Raw genomic sequence first — 20,858 nt, 5'->3', positions numbered from 1 at the left:
TCAAATCTTCTCTTACAATATACCGGCACGAAGCCTCACATGTCTAGCCTCAAGCCGGTGTCTGTGTCCAGCTGTAAAGTGTCAAAAGAATGGAGGAGGTTGTGAAATCTCCGAATGATACCAGAGAATACAGGTCAGATTTTAACCTAGCTCGCATTTTCATACCGCAAATAATAACGTCAGATTCTATTTATATCATGTATTATAGTTATTTTTGATATTTACCGATGCGATGTTCCTGTTCATCGCCAGCTAGCCCAACCTTGTTTTAGTCCTGCAAGGCCAAGGGAGCCATCAGTAATTACACAGGGGAGGGAATGGGGACGGGGCACTTTTAACAAATCGGTTGGGGGGGGGGGCATATTTTAGAAAATGGAATTAGGGAAGGGTTGCACTTTACTTGGGTTCACTGTATTACCAATTCGATCTTTATTCAAATTATTGCATAACAATATGTCATAGGCATAGCTAGGTAAATCATACAGTTTACAAAATAATTACATACGGTGTAACATTATTTTGTGATTTTGGCATTCCACCAGTTCAGATCTTACTGCTGCCTGATCCCACAATTGCCGTGCCATTGTACCGTAATAGTCAGAACATATCAATCAAACTTCAAACAGGATTCGATTTTAGCAATGTCCCTTTCCTCAATTTCAATCTGTATCATGTCCTTATAAGGACATTGGCAGAAACGAGTGTTGTATGCCATCTGAAAGCAGGGCTACTCATGTACCACAATTATTGGGTACTGTCCATGGTCCTGCTATATCTAAATGACTATCCCCTGCTTGTAGATGGAGTAGGTTGAGACTAGATTCTAACATTGTCCCATTCTACACCATCCTAATAGTAATACCTAATGTAACAAGCATTTGGTCATCTCAGACTATTGTAGTCGGTGCACATTTCCAACTCGGCCCACCAACTCGGCCCACCGTCTGCCAACTCGGCCCACTCTCTGCCAACTTGACTATAGATATTTAGTCCTTCAGTAAATTCATGCGATCTACATTGTATATGTACTAGTATGTCAATCCATAGTGTCTTTACAAGTAGTAGTAGTATACCGATGTCGGTGCTTGGAGCAAAGGATTTTTTCTCTGATTATATGAATATTACTAGTATTTGATATTATCACGTCATCGACTCAAGACCTTGGCTTTAAATGACACAAACATTTTCGTCATGACGTACGTGGGCCGAGTTGGCATGTAAATGGGCCGAGTTGGCATGTGAATGGGCCGAGTTGGCAATCACGTGGGCCGAGTTGGCGATAGGACGAGTTGGCAATGGGCCGAGTTGGTCCTACCCCTTGTAGTCAAAGTCAAAGGCGTCGAGAGAAGACATAACTGAAATCAACCAAGGTCAAGGTTCTTTGAATATTAGGAATTGAAAACGTAATCCAGTCATTGCTCTTGTGCTTTGATTTGGTTGCTTACCATAGAAGAGGCAAGAAATTTCACAGATATTGAATATTGACAGTGTATTGAAATGTTGGTTTGTTTGTATGATAGGGTGATAAAATTAGAAAATGGACTTACTGCAATGCTCATCTCAGACTTAAAAAGTAAAACAGAGAAATTTCCACACGAAGATGAAGATGATGTTGAAGGTACTGATGAAGATGAGGACTGCAGTGATTTGACAGATGATGATGAAGACATGGAGTATAGTGATGAGGAGGATGATGAGGAAGAGGATGACAGTGGGGATGAAGATGGCAGAGGTGATGCTGATGATGAGGGAAATATGAGGAAGAAGAAAAGTGGTACAAATTCAGAAAAAATGGTAAGATAATTTCCTGTTTAATATCATGCATTATATGTATTTTAAAAAGCTCTTTTTTTGAAATCTTTCATTTCAGCACATACATGTAGGCTGTCAACATGAATATGATGATGACTCAGCTGGCTTAGTACTTTACCTAATTGTATTGTTAAACATCCCAGTGTCTATGATATGGTTTCCCAGCTGGATATTCAAAGTGTAAATATTTTGAACAGGCAAGCACAATTTACATCAAGTCACTTTCACATTGACCCAGTTGTATTAAAGTATCCTATAATATGTGATCTTATATGTTGTATCACACATCAGTTTACTTTACTCCATAACTTAATTGCTCCCTAGCTTAATCACAAATTCCCTTTACTTTACTCCTTGTCATACTCCCTAGCTTAATAATATTTCTTCTTCATTGCACCAACATTTCAAATTGTTTTTGATTTTGCAGGCTGCAGCTGCATTGTGTGTTGGTATTGGTAGTTTTTCTGATCCAGCTGATATTCCTGGATTGGCACATTTCTTGGAACACAGTAAGTACAGATTTCCTGGCCCTTCACCACAGGGTTCTCCCCGACCTCATTGAGTGCTGGTCAGTCATTCATCACTGTTATGAGATTGATATTCAAAGACATGCCTGAACCAAGACTAAATAAATATCCATTGGAGAACCTTAAAATTAAACTAAAAATCTGTATTCCAAACATAGTGTGCTAAATAAAGTTCTTATTCGCAGAATAAATAAAATATTATGAAATTTGATCTTCACAGCTCAAAGATATCTTTAAGTGATTAAAGCATTCACATTGCAACCTCTATCCTACCAGGTACCCAATTATACAGCTGGGTTGACTGAGGCACAATCATGGTTCAACTCTTGCCCAAGGACTGTAGCCATTCTGAAACAAATGGCAGCTACGAGGCTTGAACCTGCAACCTGCTGATTCCAAGTTAGCCACTCACACAATTCACCCATCATGACTCCTAATAGCTAAAGATATTTGTGTTCTCTTAGTTTCCTGTTATATCAGATACATGTAGGTTATAATGGCTGGCTTTCTGTTCCTTTTTTCAGTGGTATTTATGGGTAGTGAGAAATACCCTGATGAGAACTCCTTTGATGACTTCACAAAGAAACATGGTGGTAATGACAATGCATGTACAGACTGTGAAACAGTAAGTTATTGTTTATAGCTAATATAGTCATTATACTAGTAGTTGTAACAGACATCAAGCCTGTGTACACTGAACGATCAACAACAATTTGTTGTTTCCATTTAAAGCATGTTTTATTTTTCAATGGGCAAAGATTAATAAAAATGTGAAAATAAATGTATATCTACTGTTATTGGTAATATAATAACACTCCCGCACTGTCAAAGCCCTTTACAATTACCAGTTCTGGCCCTGGCATGGACCTATAGTGGCACAACAGTTACAGTCATGTAGACTTCTTCAATCCCTAGTCAGCATACAATCCATTGCAGTCTCTAGGATTCAAATATTCACATCACAACCTACATCCTACCAGGTCCCCAATTATACAGCTGGGTTGACTTGGGCACAATCTTGGTTCAAATCTTGCCCAAGGACTTTTAGCTATTCAGAAACAAGTGACAGTGAGGACGTTCTAAGCTGCAATTTGCTGATTACATGTTAAAAGATTACCACTCTAACCACCTAGCCACTATGACTCTAATGTTTAGATATGTTACCAATCAAATAGGTTGTGTAACACTATAAATACAGTATCTACAAATTGAATATAAACTTCATGTTGTAGTACAAAACACAGACAAAGTTTAATATTATTCTCAACTTGTCCACAAAATTACATTTCCATTCCATACAACAGATGTTGAAACTGTGTCCATTTTTTGTTTTTATTCAGAAGTTGATTTGACAAAATAAATGACTTTGAATTGACATTTATTTTACAGACTGTATTCCAGTTTGATATACATACAAAATATTTCAAAGATGGTCTGGATAGGTTTGCACAGTTCTTTATATCACCATTAATGAAAGAGGACAGTACAGACAGAGAAATTGAGGCTGTTGATAGTGGTAAGTCAAACATGTCATTGTTTGTGTTATTAAGCCAAAACATTGTATCTAGGGTACCAGACATTGTATCCAGTCATCCAGACATTGTATCTAGGGTACCAGACATTGTATCCAGGGAACCAGACATTGTATCCAGGGAACCAGACATTCTATCTAGGTACCAGACATTGTATCCAGGGAACCAGACATTGTATCCAAGGAACCAGACATTGTATATAGGGAACCATACTTTGTATCTAGGGTACCAGACATTGTATCTAAGGAACCAGACATTGTATCTAGGGAACTAGACATTGTATCCAGTGATCCAGACATTGTATCCAGGGAGCCAGACATTGTATCTAGGGTACCAGACATTGTATCTAGGGAACCAGACATTGTATCTAGGGAACCAGACATTGTATCTAGGGAATCAGACATTGTATCCAGGGAACCAGACATTGTATCCAGGGAACCAGATATTGTATCCAGGGAACCAGAAATTGTATCCAGGGAACCAGACATTGTATCAACAGCATCTGTTTCAATCTGCACACATCACTCTTTATGATTCATTTTTACTAATCATTCTTCAAGAAAAATGTAACAAATATTCTAGAATGTTTAAATTGGAGAATTCACTATGTTTAATAAAAGCATGAATGTTAGATGAGATGAAATACATTAGTGTCATTCACTGTCACTTATCAGTATGGAGCTGGCACCTGTATTTTAATGGTCGGTGACACTCTTGTAGTATAAGTGCATTAGTGTACTACAACTTGTATTATATCTTTATATAACAAACATCAATATAGAATACAATAAAATATAAAAAGGAACACTTTCGTACAGAGAAAGGTCTACTATCATGCAGTAAAAAAGGCCATTGCAGGCTTTCCACAGTTTATGTCTGTTCTATATGTAACCTCATTGCTGTGTGTTTTGTTGACTGTAGAATTTCAGATGAGTTTGACATCTGATGAACACAGAAAGCAACAGTTAATTGGAACATTTGCTAAAGATGGACATCCTATGGGGAAATTTATGTGGGGTAAGTATATGGACATCCTATTGGGAAATTTATGTGGGGTATTAGTATATGGACATCCTATGGGGAAATTTATGTGGGGTAAGTATATGGACATCCTATTGGGAAATTTATGTGGTGTAAGTATATGGACATTCTATGGGGAAATTTATGTGGGGTATTAGTATATGGACATCCCATGGGGAAATTTATGTGGTGTAAGTACATCCTGTGGGGAAATTTATGTGGGTACATATATGTAGAACTAATCTTACTGTAATAGCTAGTATAACCATGCATGCTATAACTAAATCTGTAACTGGACTGTACCTACAGGGATTCAAACTTTAACCCTAACCCACACCCCAGTAGTCTTGTATTCGTAATCCTAACCCCATAGTCTTGCTGTTATCGTAATTTTATACAAATGGTTATCATACTTCAGTCCAAATGTGTGTGATTGTGATACTATTTAGGTATTTTATTATCAATAACTTTCACTTGCCAATAATACCCCAATAGTATTCAGTGTGGTTGGCTTTGTGTTTGTGTGACAAATTAGTATTGTGTGTTTTAATTGATGTACTACGTAAGTGTGGTAATAATCTTGTACAGTAATATATAATTTTGTAGTTTTATTTTTCATCTGTACCTTTTTCACCCTGACTTGAATTTGTAGGAAATACAAAGACATTGAAAACTGATCCAGTGGAGAAGAATCTAGATGTTCAGAAGAGATTACATGACTTTCAAAAAAGGATGTATTCAGCACAGTATATGACACTTGCAGTACAATCTAGAGGTAGAGGACATCTTATTATCCTGAAATTATGGATGTAGGCAGATGACATGATTCTAAAGCAAACAAAATCAAAGTCACATGATTTCATATACGCCATATTCTTGTTATAGGAAAGGTAAAAGATTTCATGGTTTGGCCACTAGGTGCGCTGTTCATAAGTTGTTTGGTGGCAGGAAGTGAGGGCCAGATTATTGTAGCATAAAGACAGCAGACACTAAGTTACCACACATTCTCTAAGTTTTTCCCACAATACTATTGTATTAGTGACCACTAGTAAATTTGGGATGTGTGGACATGTGAATTTCTTAGAAATCAGAATACATGTGTTGTGAAAGAAAATTGATATTTATACATGGTATATACAATTTTGGACAAAACATGATCAAACTGGGGCTTGTTCGTTACTTGCACTGAAATGCCGTTACTGTTCATTGCTCTTAGTTATTCAAGATTAGGATGTCGACAACCACATGGGTGGCCAGCTCAAACTATAGCTTCAAATGAAAACATTAACTGTGTTTAGTTGTATCTATGAATACGGTTTTTACATTTGATGTGTCGTGTGCTCACGGTTATTTTACTTCTAACTATCATAGAATTGTTATTCAAAACTTTGTTGATTTTACTTCTTGTTAGGAAGTGCATTACTTGTATACTTTTGCACGCCAGTACAATATTATATGTATCTAAAACATTTGGTATATTTATCATAACATGTTACACAGTATCAATCTATTTGATGTGTTTTGATTACAGAAACATTAGATACACTGGAAGAATGGGTCAGAGAAATCTTTTGTAAAATTCCTAATAAGTGAGTACAGATTCTATTTTAGTGCAAGTTGTTACACCCTGGCATGTATGTATACTTTTTTAACAGTGTCAAACTATCTATTGAAGCTTAAAGAGGTTAATCAGTTTTCTTTTTGGCTGATTGGTGTGGAACGACAGACTATCATACTAGGAGTCCAGAGACGCCAACAGATACATGATATTAATAATGACAATATAGTGTAGGTAAAAGCAAGACACTAGTGAATTTGAAATTGAATGCTTATATTTTTTTATTTAGTAACTGATGTGTAAGTAGGTCATATGTTTTGAATGCAGGTTTCGCTATCACAATATCCTTGAGTCAAGAATTTTTCTTTCTGAAATACACAGTTCTGTGACTTAATTGTTTGTTTGTGTGTTCTGCTTCCAGTAATTTACCAAGCCCTTCGTTCAGTGATGAAGTCAATCCATTCGTCACACCAAAGTTCCACCAACTTTATAAATGTAAGTAGAGTCGTCTACACATACATTGTATTAGCCTTGATAACAGTTTTATAGTCATTGTGGTTAACTGTTGTGTTGTTACTAATAAAGGCATGTATGTGAATGTGTTGGGATGATACATACATAATCTAGTCATAGAGAGTGGATCCCCTCCACTGTCTAAAGGTCTGATGTAATTTACTATGCGTATATATTATTTCACAATTATGTTCCAATACAAAATCTAACCAATACTGTGTTGAATGTCTTACAGTGGTACCAGTCAAGAACATTGATCAAGTAGAGATAACGTGGGCATTACCATCCTTACTACACCACTACAGGTAAATACTCACATTTGTACCATGGTTTTGACCCCTTTTTCAACTCATAGATTCTTGACTCTTGATTATCAAGATTTATTTCAGAGGTTTGACCCCATCTTTGAATACACGTTTGACTTTGGCCCCCATCTTTTGGACAGTTAAGTTAACAAGTTGGTGATTTTCAAAAAATTTTCTGAGATTTTTCCAAGTTGCAGATATGTACCGTATAATTGGGACCTGGTAGGATAGAGGTAACTGCAATGGATTAACCCTAAGCACTTAAGTTACAGAGGCTGCAATGGATTGTATGTACCCCCCGGGAGTTGAGGAAGTATAAAGGGTTGTTATGACCATCCATTGTTTTTATTTGTCATCATGTTGTTCACAAACCTGGCTGTATTTATTGTAAATCTACTTAGAGTAATAAAAGTTGTGTGTTAGATCCCATCAAATAAAAACTTGTATTTTACAACATTTTATGTTCTTTTTATTAATCTTTCGACAGAATCAAACCCTTGCATTACTTATCTTGGTTAACTGGCCATGAAGGTAGTGGTAGTATTCTGGCATTACTCAAGAAAAAGTAAGTGATGTACCTCACTGTGTTTTTGATCTTACAAAGAATGATAGGCTAACATGTTTCCTTACCACTGTATTCTCCTAGTATCTCGGCCAATAATATATGTTTTGTTCTTTAGACTAAATGTCTGTCTTTCAGTTTGTCTGTGTCTGTCTCTATCTCTGTCTGATTTTCTCTCACTGCCCTCCCCCTACATACACAATCACTGCCCTCCCCCTACATACACACTTCTCAAACTGTACCTATGATATTCCTCCTCTACAAAATCATCCATACCCTCCCTAAAGCTTCCCCCCCCCCCCCCATCTCCCCACCATAGGTAGATCATTGAGGTGATAATGGTATAACAACTATGGCTTCTGTATATAATAATGGTCAACCGGGGAAACAAAATGCCTCTAGGAACCATGGCAACACTAATTATCCATTTCTGTGCATTGTAGATATTGGGCATTAGAACTTTACTCTGGTAATGATGATTCTGGTTTTGAGAGTAACTCAACACATGCGGTGTTTTCTGTGACAGCAACCCTTACAGATGATGGCTATGAAAATCTTGGAGAGGTAAGTATGATTCTGGTTTTTATGACAGCAGCATTTACAGATGACAGCTGTGACAGTATCCAGGAGAAGTAAGGGTGATATTTTCAGTCAGAAAGAGATTTATGATGGTGAAAGGGCTAATTTTCAATCCCAGGTCAGTGTCTTGACACTTGCAACATGTATCAGGCCAACATTTTCACGAATGCAGTCTCGAAACATAACTGATTTCCAAAAATACAGTGACAGATTTCTTTCCAGAATATTAATAATACTGTAGTCCAACGTTGGAGATAACACATCTGTAATACTCTCTAAAATGGCAGTTTTATAGGTACGGTACCCCATGAGCTTTGTGAGCGTGTTACATAGTCAAAGTCATCTAGCATAATGAGTGCCATCTTAATCCAAGCTCTATTTATATGCGGAGTAGGCCGTTAAAGAAAAATACAGGAAGGTAAAATCTATTTACAGAAAACAAATATGTCTGTATTTACATTTTGTCCATGTATCTCACATATTGTAATAGTTCCCTATGACAGAGAGACTGTGATTAACCCTTTCCTCATAAACATGCCAAATAAACCAGTAATTGTTGGTGATAATGTTCCTTGCTGCGCAAAAAGGATTCAAATGAATTTTAATAAATACCCTCATGACCAGAGGTTTACTTGAGGGAAACACAACATTCTTTCAGCGCCCATCCACAACTGAGTTAAGGTAGTCTAGTCACATGAATATAATCACAATTTTTGGAATTCATTTTCAGGTCATTTCAATCATCTTCCAGTACATAAAAATGCTGCAAACACAAGGTCCTCAGAGAAGGTGAGATATGTGATGGTGATGTTGCTGTGGCAACCCGAATTTGATTTGATTTGATTTGTACAGTATTACCATCAAGATGGTTTACTTGAACAAGATGAACACGAGGTATCAATTTTAATTCTAAAGTATGATATGTACTATACTGGATGAACATAAGGATATTATGTTGAAAAGATGAATCCACAAGTATCACGCAATGTCACACAAACTCAATAAATGAACTTGGTTCGTTTAGGGAGAGGGGGGTCTGGCATCAATGCGTTTCCTGAACTTCATTTTCGCACGCCTAACCAAATTTCAAAAACTTTCACGCCTTCAATGATAACAGGTTCTGTATTTACTACTGAGATGTTGATAAGTTGATTAAAATTTACTTCTAATGTGATAAACAGTGCTGGGTTTCCGGTAGTATTTTAATGTGTTTATACCATTATATTTTTACATTGCATCTGTTGTAGTGGTGTGACCACTACAATTTTCGTCATGGTTTACAAAATATATAAACACGTCGATTATAAAACAAATTTCATTGTGTCTTTTTGTTTCATAGAATATATGAAGAAATCCAGACTATAGAAGATAATGAATTTCGTTTTCAAGAACAGGTTTGTTTATCTAGCACACTTATTATTGAGTATTTGGTTTTCAAGAATAGGTTGGTTTTTATGTCATTTTATATATGGAGTAATCTATTTGTGTGGTATTTTAGTGATGTTTGACAACTGTCAAATAAAAGTCAAATTCAGTACATTTTACCATTGTCTATGAGAATTCATTCCATCATCATCTTGATAAAGATATTCAATCATTTTACCTGAGTGCCTATATTGAGTTATTACTGTACAATAATATGTATAGATTCAATCATTGACATGTATGTGTCGATACATATGGTGTATATTTTTTGTGTTTTGTGGGACGACCCTGTAGATTACGTAGAATTATAGTTTTAGAATTAGTTTATTTATATAGCGACATGTCGGTAAAAACATTATCCACACAACTTTACAATAGTGCACAAATGCAAGATAAAACAAAAAGTAACCCAAATCATTTTCACAATTGTATTTGAAAGTACAATTCTATTGATATTACCCATTGTTGTGTATCGATGTCACTCCGTGCCATTACATAACGTCAATACAAGATACTAGTATTATTACCAACATGCTAATATGTGCATAGTTTGGCAAATACAATGTACTGTTAGTCAAAATATGAGCTATGCAATTGTCAGGCCATTGTCTATGGATGTAGGCAATATTAACTAGCCAATGGTCAGTTCATTGTCTATAGATGTAGGGAAATATGAGCTATGCAGTGGTTAGTCCATGATGTATAAATGTAGGGAAATTAATGTTTAAATTGTGTTCTGTTTCCAGAGTGACCCTGTTGAGTATGTACAGGATGTTGTTACCAATATGCAATATTTCCCAACTAAAGATTATCTGACTGGAGATCAGTTGATGTTTGAATACAATGAACAGGTTAGTTCCGTCATGATATCATCTCTACATTTATCATTCTCGATATTTGAACTAAATTAGCATAATGTAACTATCACTTTAATCTGGTAGTATACAGCGCCCTCACGTGGTCATATGACAAATCTATGTTATTGAATCGTATACAGTAACAGCTGAAGAAGTTATCTTGGTCTAAAATATTTGACTGGACCTTTCTGGCTTTGTGTTAACTAAAGTACCATATCAATTGACCATTTTTGCAACCAGGTATAACCAAAGTAATGTTTTACCATTAATTTCTGACCAGGTGATAGCTAACGTAACCAACATGTTAACACCAGAGACTGCCAATATAATGTTACTATCTAAGAAACATGAAGGTAAATGTGAAGAAGTTGAACCCTGGTACCAGACTAAGTACAGTGTTGAAGAAATACCAGAACAATGGAGCAAAGCATGGCAGAGTAAGTCATTTAGGAAAATTTAAAAAAGATTTAGCAGTAAATTTAATCAATAATTATGATTTTTCCTATTTGCAAGTAAATACAGGTAAAAAAAAATGTTCAAACTTCAAATGTTGTCAAAAGAGGAATAGTCATTTTTCAAAATAAATACAAAATAATTTACTTTATTTTTAAAGTTCTACTCCCTTCTGGCCTAAAATAAAAATTGCCTGGTTTTGGTTACCCAACCCCCACCTACTTTTTCACCACCTGCCCTAATTTTTTTTTTTTTTTTGCATATTCGAGAAAAACGTAATAAAATCTCGAAAATTTTGAAAATTGTGAAGTCTCGCCAGAAATAGTGGATGCAAAAACTGATATCAACTTAAAAGACAATATAAATCTGTTCTTCCAATCTGTGATGGCTGTACATCTGATGAGAAGAAACCAACAACACCGAGCCCATATGGAAAACAACGGAAAACATAACTAACTGAAGTAGACACACATGGAAAAAAAGATCAAAAAATCAAAAATCTATCAACCCCCTCCTATTCTAAAATTGAGCATAATTGGAACCACACAATTTCTTTTAGGCCTCATCAAAGTTATGTTGTATCAAATTTATAAATCCTTAACTGTGACAGGTTCAAGTAAACAAAGGTTTATTAGTTATCAAACATTATATTGATATTCTAAATCTTCATGTAATATGTGTTCAGAATTCACTATCTTCAATCTTTATTTTTGTTAAATTGTTATTTACTAATAAATGTACTACAGATAAACTCAAGAGCAGAATTTGTTCAATGTTGATGAAGAAATACCACAGTAGAATCAATAATATTTCTCCATTTTGAATTTCAGATCTCGACATCAACCCAGACTTGCATCTACCTGTACCCAATAAATTCATAGGTGAGTAGGGGTCCAATCAATAGCTATATTTATATTGATAGATGTATTTTGATACTAAAAAGTATCACCGTGTTCATTTTGGTTCAATTTAAAGAGTGAAATGATGTGTGCAGAATTAAAAGACTTGAAATACAGTCTAGCAGCTTACTACAGTCACATGACAAGTCAACATTATTGGGGCTGAAATATTATACTGTAATGATGTAATCAGTCCAGGCTTATCATTATGGTGCAAGGACTGTAGATTAGACCACGCCCTCAACGGCTGATCTGCCAGTCTACCAAAATATACTAGGTTAAATATTTATGCTGTTAGTTTGGAACTACTATAATATATGACTTCAGAGCACAGAAACAATTGGGTTGTAGTCTTTAAGTTGTGGGTAATATGTAAGACATAGTCACATTGTACTTTTTTGATTTCTATATACAGGAGTGAAATTTGGAGAATTCCTGTAGTTTTGGTGGCTAATGTTAATGTAATTGTTTTTCAACAGCCCGAGATTTTCATTTGAAAGAATCTGATAGGGAAGACACCCCCTACCCTGTCAAAATAATAGATGATTCTAAAGGTATACTGTGGTACAAACGGGATAACAAATTCAAAGTTCCAAAAGGTAAGAATAATCTGAACTTTGTGTAGATTATACTGTGCAATCTGATATTGATTTCAAATGAGAGAGTGAAGGAAAACAAGAAAGGCAGAAAAACGTAGTGAGAGACAGGCAGAGCATGAGACATATTGGGACAGAAATATGGACAGACACAGAGAGAGATAGACAGACTCTGACACATACGTAAGTACGTACGTACGTACGTACATACTTACGTACATACATACATACATACATACATACATACATACACACACACACACACACACACACACACACACACACACACACACACACACACACACACACACACATACATACATATGGATGGACAGATACAGACAAGAGAAAAGAAGTCTTGCTGAATCCTGAAAATAAACATTTTCAGCCAGAAGCTGAAATTCAAGTTTTTGACGTTCAAGATCAAGTTCATCCTAATTTCAAACTTTATTCATTCATGTGATGGTATTATCAGTTATTCATCTCATGTAAACTTTCATCTAAATTTTGAACAACAAAATCTGTGTCTTCAACATTTAAGGAAGAACGTTTATACACATCAATTATCTCATGAAAATTTCACAGTCAGACATTTCTTGGATGTTCATGGACTCTGGGTTTGATAGTATCAAATGATATTCTTACTCACAGAGTTAAAATGTTTCTTGGAAGCAAATCCCAACTTGTCAGCATTGTCAGGGGTATACTATAGTGTAATGATGCTGATGAGATGTCAGCAATATATTAGGATTCACTAATATCATTAATTTTGATAATATGAATCCGGAGTCCACAAATATTCATTCTCGTGCATATCAAATAGTTGATACAAAATCATTAAAGGGACATCTCCAATTAGAGATTCTTTAGACTGTGCTAAATATTTGGCCAGTCGAGAATTTATAGAATAGTCCTCTATGAGCCCAAAATCTCTAAAATTTCAACTTGTTCCCACAGTTTTTGAGTTCCCTTCACCACAATATACACATGTATTTGAATGTGTTTCCTTGGCAGGTTGTATATACTTCCACTTAATATCACCACTAGTCAACACATCTCCACAAACACTCTGCTGGTTAGATTTCTTCACTACGATACTGGAACACAATTTATCAGAGACTGCATATGCTGCTGATGTTGCACAATTAACATATCACTTTACAACCTTGGAGACAGGACTTGGTATAAAACTGGCAGGACTCAATCACAAGCTACCTGTATGTATCATGTATCTTGTGTATGGAACACACTTTAACATATAGCTCTAAACAAAACATGCATATTGTCGGTTTATTTATTATTTCAAATGCCAAAGCTTATGATGCATATTAAAAACACGATTTACATTCTGGAGGGACTAGATTTTGAAGGGAAACGTAACCTTTGTAACTTAGAACTCTCTGTTAAATATCCCAAGCTATCTTTCCTATGTATAGCGCCCTCTATTTCTCTATTGCTAGCTTTCCAATGTATAGCGCCCTCTATTTCTCTATTGCTAGCTTTCCAATGTATAACACCCTCTATTTCTCTATCACTATCTGTTCAATGTATTACTCCCTTTATATTACGTGTTATCTTGGCTGTAATAATATTTCTCTGAGAAAGTTTTTGTACATATCCAGACGTCTACTCAGTGATTGTAAAATAAATCTGATTTCTACAAAAGATTTTTGATAGAAAGTTGTTTAAAAATTGGTCTATAATTTTACTTTCAGCTTTTATTTGAAACCATTGTTTATTTCATTGCCGGTTTCTCCATAACTGATGATTTATTTCAAGTGGTCAAAGAACAGATGACAAGATCTTATCATAACCATATCATTAAACCATCAAAATTAGTCAAGTAAGTATAATGTATGAATACAAGTCTAGTCTTGGTTACCCAGACTCTCACTGTTGAGGGCACCCCACCCCTGAGCAAGAGTCTGGGATATTACTATGTCAGTGATTTTTACAAAATGGCTGCTTAGAGAGGATGACCCACAACAAGGCCTATGTAGTAGAAACACATGGTGGCAAGTCTTGCTAAGAGTATTTTGACTTATCTCCTGACAAAGATGGTTTTTAAAAAGTTTATACCATGATTTCTGTTGATGATGAAATTTAAAATTTAGAATCATTTTTGTCCAATCAGTAACTGTCCCAGATCTTGACAGCGGCCATGTTGCTCCTTACAATAGGAGAAGTTGTAATATCCCAATGATGGGCATATACTGGTTGAAACAAATAATTTTTTTTTTTTTAAATCCTGGAAAATTAGCCAGCAAAACTTTGATTTTGCTAACTACCAGCCCTTCTCTATATACTGTATCATTTCTAAAGCCAATGATAACGGTAACACAGTTAATATTTACTCCTAATACTTTCTCTCTGTATTTTAACCAGTGATGTGAGGCTATCCATCTTACAAGACAAGAAATGGACTCCTGTGGATAAGAAAGCCATCGTATCAACTGTAACAAAAGATGAAATTTTAAAGTTTGCTCATCAGTTTACACACAATCTTTACATCGAAGGACTTGTACAGGGAAATCTTAGTTCTCAGGTTACCACTCTTTTTGCTTTGTGTCAATACTGTTTGAAATGTGAAACAAAGATTAAAAAATGGCAACATTGTAAATTGTGTTCATTGTGATAGTTTGTCCTAAATTTTTGAAGTTTATGAATATTGACAAAATTTCAAACAGCAGACGACATGTTTTGGTGTATGACCTGATTAGAATGAAATGTAAAATTTATGAACTTCTTGTATTTGGTAAGATCACTCCAACACAATTTACAATTAAAATCACAAAACCAGAAACAAAATGTCGTCTGACTCAACAAAGTCTGACCAACAGTGCTACATTTTATCATCTGGCTCAACAAATATCGCTTTTGTAAGATTTTTGTAGTATCAAGATTACAGTCTAAGTGTTTTACAAGTGTAGTATTTCATACAAGCTGCCAATTATCCAGAATGTAACATTGACATGATCACTGATGTACATGTGATATTTGAAACTGAATACTTGGCAGGTAGTTGTCAGGTACAACCACTGGAAAGAAAATATTTGGGAAATTCTTACCATATCATTCCACCAATGAAATCTGAAATATAACACAATAATAGTAATGCCAGGAACCCCCCCCCCCCAAAAAAAAAAACCCAACAACAACAACAACAAACAAACAAACAAAAAACACCAACAACAACAACAAACCCCCCCCCAAAAAAAAAAAAACCCACCTACCTAATTACTAATACCTACCCAATGTATTATTGAAAGGTGTGTAGATCATAACATATATTTTTCATTTGGCCTTACTTGATTTTGACAGTTCAGTCTATTTTACTAATTCCAGGAGTGCTTAACTTACTAATATACCTTTGTTTGATATTTCATATTCTGCAGGAAGCTGTTAGTTTTTTCACCTTGTTATCTGAAAAACTGCAACCTTCATCCATACCTACCAACATGTTACCAGAAATCCGAGTTGTGCAGCTACCCAAGGATGTCCAAGTCTGTAAAATACGTAATTTCAACCAAGAAGATTCCAACTCCTTGATCACAAATTACTACCAAGCTGGACCTGGTGACCTAAAACTATACACTCTGATAGAATGGTTAGCCGTAAGTATACAACATACATGTACAACCACAGTAGTACAACTTTAGACTTGTTGCTTTGCTATATTCTGGCACTATAAGACATATTGCCTAGCTAGGAGGGCACTAGAACTTAGAAGACATGTTGTCTGATGTATTGTCTAGCAATGAGGTCACTAGAAGACATATTGCCTGGCTATGAGGGCACTAGAAGACATATTGCCTGGCTATGAGGGCACTAGAAGACATGTTGCCCATGTAATGCCTGGCTACGAGGGCACTAGAAGACGTATTGCCTGACTATGAGGGCACTAGAAGATGTGTTGCCTGACTATGAGGGCACTAGAAGAAGAATTCTAGATGTCCATTAACCTGAGATTAAAACCCCAGGGGGGTTATAATGCTTGAATATAAGAAGGCAATAATTTTTTTATTACTCATCACATTCTTTTATAAGTCATTTCACTTTCACATAGAATATTATGAAGACTGAACTTAGATCTATGTCATATTTCTTTTTGACATCTACAAGTATTGTGCCACTTTCTTCTCAGAATTCGGGAAAGACTTCTTTCGAAAATTATTCTTTCCCTGTATGAATGCAAAATCTTTTATTAGGCAACTCAGAGACCCTTTCATCAGACAACAAATTATGATGATATAGCATACTTATAGGGCTCCTGTGCCAGAACTTAGTGAAAATAGAAAAAAAATAGTGCCTGAATAGACCCTCTAGAGTTATTAGCTTTAAGTTATACACACAATAAAATGAACAGCCCTTTCCATTGGATAGCACCCTCTAGAGTTAAAGCAGTCCGTACAATTACAAACCGTGGTATATACTATAGCTATAACTTGGGATCATACAAATCATAAAGTAAATAGAGCTTTCTACAATAATAGTCCTTTGAAAAGTTATTCACTCTTTACAAACTCTTATAGGATGCCAAGTATTAGAAACTCAGTCATAAATAGATATTACATAAATTAAGAATGTCAATGATAAAAGACAGTAAATCAAACTGGATGCTATCATGTAGTCTGACATCCTTTGACCTGTGATCTTTGATCTTTGACCTCTGAACAACATGTTTTCATGTACCTCCAAAAAAAGCCAACCTGCATTCCTTACCATGTATTGACTTAATCTAATGACATTGTAATCTGTTTTTGTGTCACTCTTTTAATCTCTTCAGATGAGAATGGAAGAACCAGTGTTTGATATTTTGAGGACACAGGAACAGCTAGGGTAAGTATCTGTGGTAGACACTTTGTTTTTTTAATTTATTGGCACCATAGATATGCAGGTACATTATTTTTCTTGTCAGTGCTACTGGCAATGGTTTAATTCTCAAAATACTTGAAGTAGAATTTGACCACCAAGGCAAATAACAATAATTTAATTTCTTGATCGATTCCATGATTTACACTCCACATACTACTCATGCATTACTATAGGCACACATGGGAATGAGTTACATTGTAATCTTCTTCTATTTTGACCCCCTAGTATGAGGTAAAATGTTATCACAGGTCCTGAGAATAAGTGGACCTTCTTGTTCTATTTTGACCCTTAGTATGAGGTAAAATGTTATCACAGGTCCTGAGAATAAGTGGACCTTCTTGTTCTATTTTGACCCCTTAGTATGAGGTAAATTGTTATCACAGGTCCTGAGAATAAATTGACCTTCTTGTTCTATTTTGACCCCCTAGTATGAGGTAAAATGTTATCACAGGTCTTGAGAATAAATGGACCTTCTTGTTCTATTTTGACCCCCTAGCATGAGACAAAACACTATTACAGGTATCAAGAATTGTCAAGTGTACAGTTTTTACTAATAAAGACAAAACTGATTAGCAGTTTCTAATGCCATCAATGTTAGACAGTCTTTTACAATGATACAATGTCATGTCTAAGATGAAAGCACTTATCTTATACTTGAACATTTCGACTTGAAGTAGGAACAGATGAAGGAAGACAGTTGGTAACACTATGCTCAGCTGGAATGTGATGTGAGATATAGACAACATCTCTTGTAAGAGTTTAACAATCAAACCCTTGTTTTCTGTTTTTTCTCTCTCTCCAACACAGCTATGTTGTATTTGCAATGTGCAGGAATACCTTTGGCATTCTGGGATTTTCTATCACTGTCAACACACAGGCCTCAAAATTCAGGTATGTAATCATCATAGTTTTGAAGAAACAATGTGTGCATCTCAGAAATTGATATACAAAACTTGCAAAGTTTTAATAAGATGTTAGAATTTGAAAGATCTGCAAACATTGGTAGGTCACCAGCATTGAAAATTCTGTTGTTGCTGCATAGTGAACATGGATTAATGTCAACTTAATTTATCAACAACCAAGATCTTACGTCATCAGAGTAAACTCTGTAATACTTTCGTTTCAGTGTGGCTCATGTTGATCACCGTATCGATGCTTTCCTGCAACAATTCGTCAAAACATTACAAGATATGCCAGACTCTGAATTTGAAATTGTAGTAAATTCCTTGATCAAACTGAAAATGGTGGAAGATTTATACTTGGCAGAAGAAGTCAACAGAAATTGGTACGAAATAACATCAAGAACATACTTGTTTGAAAGACTGGAGAAGGAGGTGAGTTCTACCCACAATGCAGAATTCATTTTGTAGTTTGTCCCATGATGCATCATTCAATATGGTGGTCATGCCATTGGTTTTTGCGTACATGATATACCGTTATTTTATCAGTTTTCATCAACATTGTACTCAACTGTATAAGAGAAACTTAATTTAATATGAAATATATCTTACTATAACCAATCAAATTATTTTTTCAAAAATGTCCTCAAAAACCATCTTTTCTCAATAATTCATTATTTGCAGTGTTCTGCTTAACTTATTACAAAAATACAGTATAATGTTGTTTGATAAGTCACCTGTTGCTTAGAATCATCTGGTATCCATATTGTCTTTGATATAGGATTTGTTACATAATTACAATTCTGACATTTCCCATTCTAGATTGCATCTCTAAAAGTTCTAACCAAAGATGAAGTGATCAAGTTTTTGAAAGACCACATGACAAATGGAGATGAGTGCAGAAAACTTAGTGTACAGGTAAGTTGTTACTGATAAATTTCTGTGGCCTTTTTAGCTACACTGCGCTGTCAGCAACAGCTGAGTGGGGGTGTTTAGAATTAGGTTGAATCTCTGTAATCATTCGTTGTCCGTGAACTTTTTGTCAAAATCATTTATACTATGTTCAAAAATGATACACAGTTACAAGCAATCAGGATCAAGATGAAGATTATGCAAATAATATGCAAATCATAGGTCATAAATCTGGTGATACCCTTTTGCGTGGAGTTTTATTCATGAATAAATTAATGAATTAAATACTTGCTATATTAACAGGTTGTTGGTCGGGGTGAACATGAACAGTATAACCAACCATTGATGGCAGCAAACAATGAAACCAACATTGACCCAGATACAGAGACAGACTCTCCAGACAACGCAAGGTCAGCACAGTCTTGTAAAGAACAAGAGAGAAAGACTACTAGTATCGATCACCATGACAACTCAGGTTTAGTAAACGGAGAAGTCAGTTTCCCAGTAACAGATGATGAAGTGATGGCCATGGAGTTCCTTCCCCTTGATGATGGAAAAACTGATGAAGTTATCCGAGACATCTCAGAATGGAAGAAGAATTTGTTTGTCTTTCCAGTCAGTAAACTGGACCATTGACAAGACCATTTAGTTGTGATATGGTTTACTTTATGACATATTGGCAATTTTGTCAAACTGTCATGGGACACATAACCAACATACTTACTAATCACTTGTTTATAACTGTATCCTATGTAACTAAGTACTGGTATTTGTGTACATAAACAGACTCTATATTAGTCAACCTTGGCACATTGACAGGCTAGTACGTAATATGATGTAAAAAAAACTTCATTTTCACAGAGAACTTATTTTCACTATCTTAACTGACAAGGACTGTTTTCCATTATACTAAGAATCTCAGTGAAAATACGACCAAGCATACCTTCCAAAATCAGTGAAAATTAGGTACAGGAAGGACTACCAAATGTGTTTCACAGTGAAAGTAAAGTTTTCCACAGTATGTGATACAGGGTTTAAATCTATCATCAATCCTAAAGTGCAATGCTATAAATCTTATAATTGTCTTCCAGAAGACTATCCGATGTATGTTAAGTGTCAAATTTGTACCCTTGTATGCTCTCAGACGTGAATGATTTCCAAGTTGTGAGATATCCCACCAATACTTACCAGACAGAATACAAGTGTTTAAAAAGTACTAAAACATCTACCTGTATACCTACTAGTATAATGTATTCATGTCAACACTAAGTTATTTTAGGGATGATTGTACAATGTCACACAAGCTCAATAATCAAACGTTGTTCGTTTAGGGGAGGGGGAAATCTAGCATCAGTGCGATTGCTGAACTTCATTTTCACACTTCTAACCAAATTTAGAAAAATTTCACACCTTCAACAATAACAGGTTCTGTATTTGTTATTGAAATGTTGATAAAACTAAGTTGATAAAAAATTACTGTGTCAATGTCGCAATTGTGAACTTTCCTTTAGGGGAGGGGTGAAGGGTTTTGCCC

General features: G+C 35.3%; 1 protein-coding gene across 1 annotated transcript; it reads left to right on the top strand.

Moving 5' to 3' along the window:
* Positions 1 to 69: 69 nt before the first annotated feature.
* LOC144436910 (nardilysin-like) lies at positions 70 to 19,960 on the top strand. The gene is made up of 27 exons (XM_078125772.1): positions 70 to 133; positions 1,521 to 1,794; positions 2,240 to 2,321; positions 2,864 to 2,964; positions 3,729 to 3,855; positions 4,793 to 4,888; positions 5,544 to 5,666; positions 6,423 to 6,480; positions 6,871 to 6,944; positions 7,198 to 7,267; positions 7,755 to 7,832; positions 8,273 to 8,393; positions 9,139 to 9,197; positions 9,748 to 9,802; positions 10,580 to 10,684; positions 10,971 to 11,127; positions 11,974 to 12,024; positions 12,522 to 12,641; positions 13,653 to 13,855; positions 14,354 to 14,481; positions 15,024 to 15,183; positions 16,034 to 16,252; positions 17,425 to 17,477; positions 18,321 to 18,404; positions 18,640 to 18,847; positions 19,235 to 19,330; positions 19,628 to 19,960. Exons 1-27 carry the CDS (start codon positions 90 to 92, stop codon positions 19,958 to 19,960), a joined length of 3,279 nt encoding a protein of 1,092 aa, XP_077981898.1. The 5' UTR covers positions 70 to 89.
* The last annotated feature ends 898 nt before the right edge of the window (positions 19,961 to 20,858 follow it).

The sequence above is a fragment of the Glandiceps talaboti genome, chromosome 6, assembly GCF_964340395.1.
Source record: "Glandiceps talaboti chromosome 6, keGlaTala1.1, whole genome shotgun sequence".
Lineage (NCBI taxonomy): Eukaryota > Metazoa > Hemichordata > Enteropneusta > Spengelidae > Glandiceps > Glandiceps talaboti.
This window is presented reverse-complemented; position numbering and strand designations above follow the sequence as displayed.

Bases quoted from the DNA above. Each gene is read 5' to 3' on its own strand.
- LOC144436910 (XM_078125772.1), top strand. From the start codon at position 90: ATGGAGGAGGTTGTGAAATCTCCGAATGATACCAGAGAATACAG. The intron at 7,833-8,272 runs GTAAGTGATGTA...TGTGCATTGTAG, and splicing joins CTGGCATTACTCAAGAAAAA to ATATTGGGCATTAGAACTTT. The intron at 13,856-14,353 runs GTATGTATCATG...TTTTACTTTCAG, and splicing joins GACTCAATCACAAGCTACCT to CTTTTATTTGAAACCATTGT.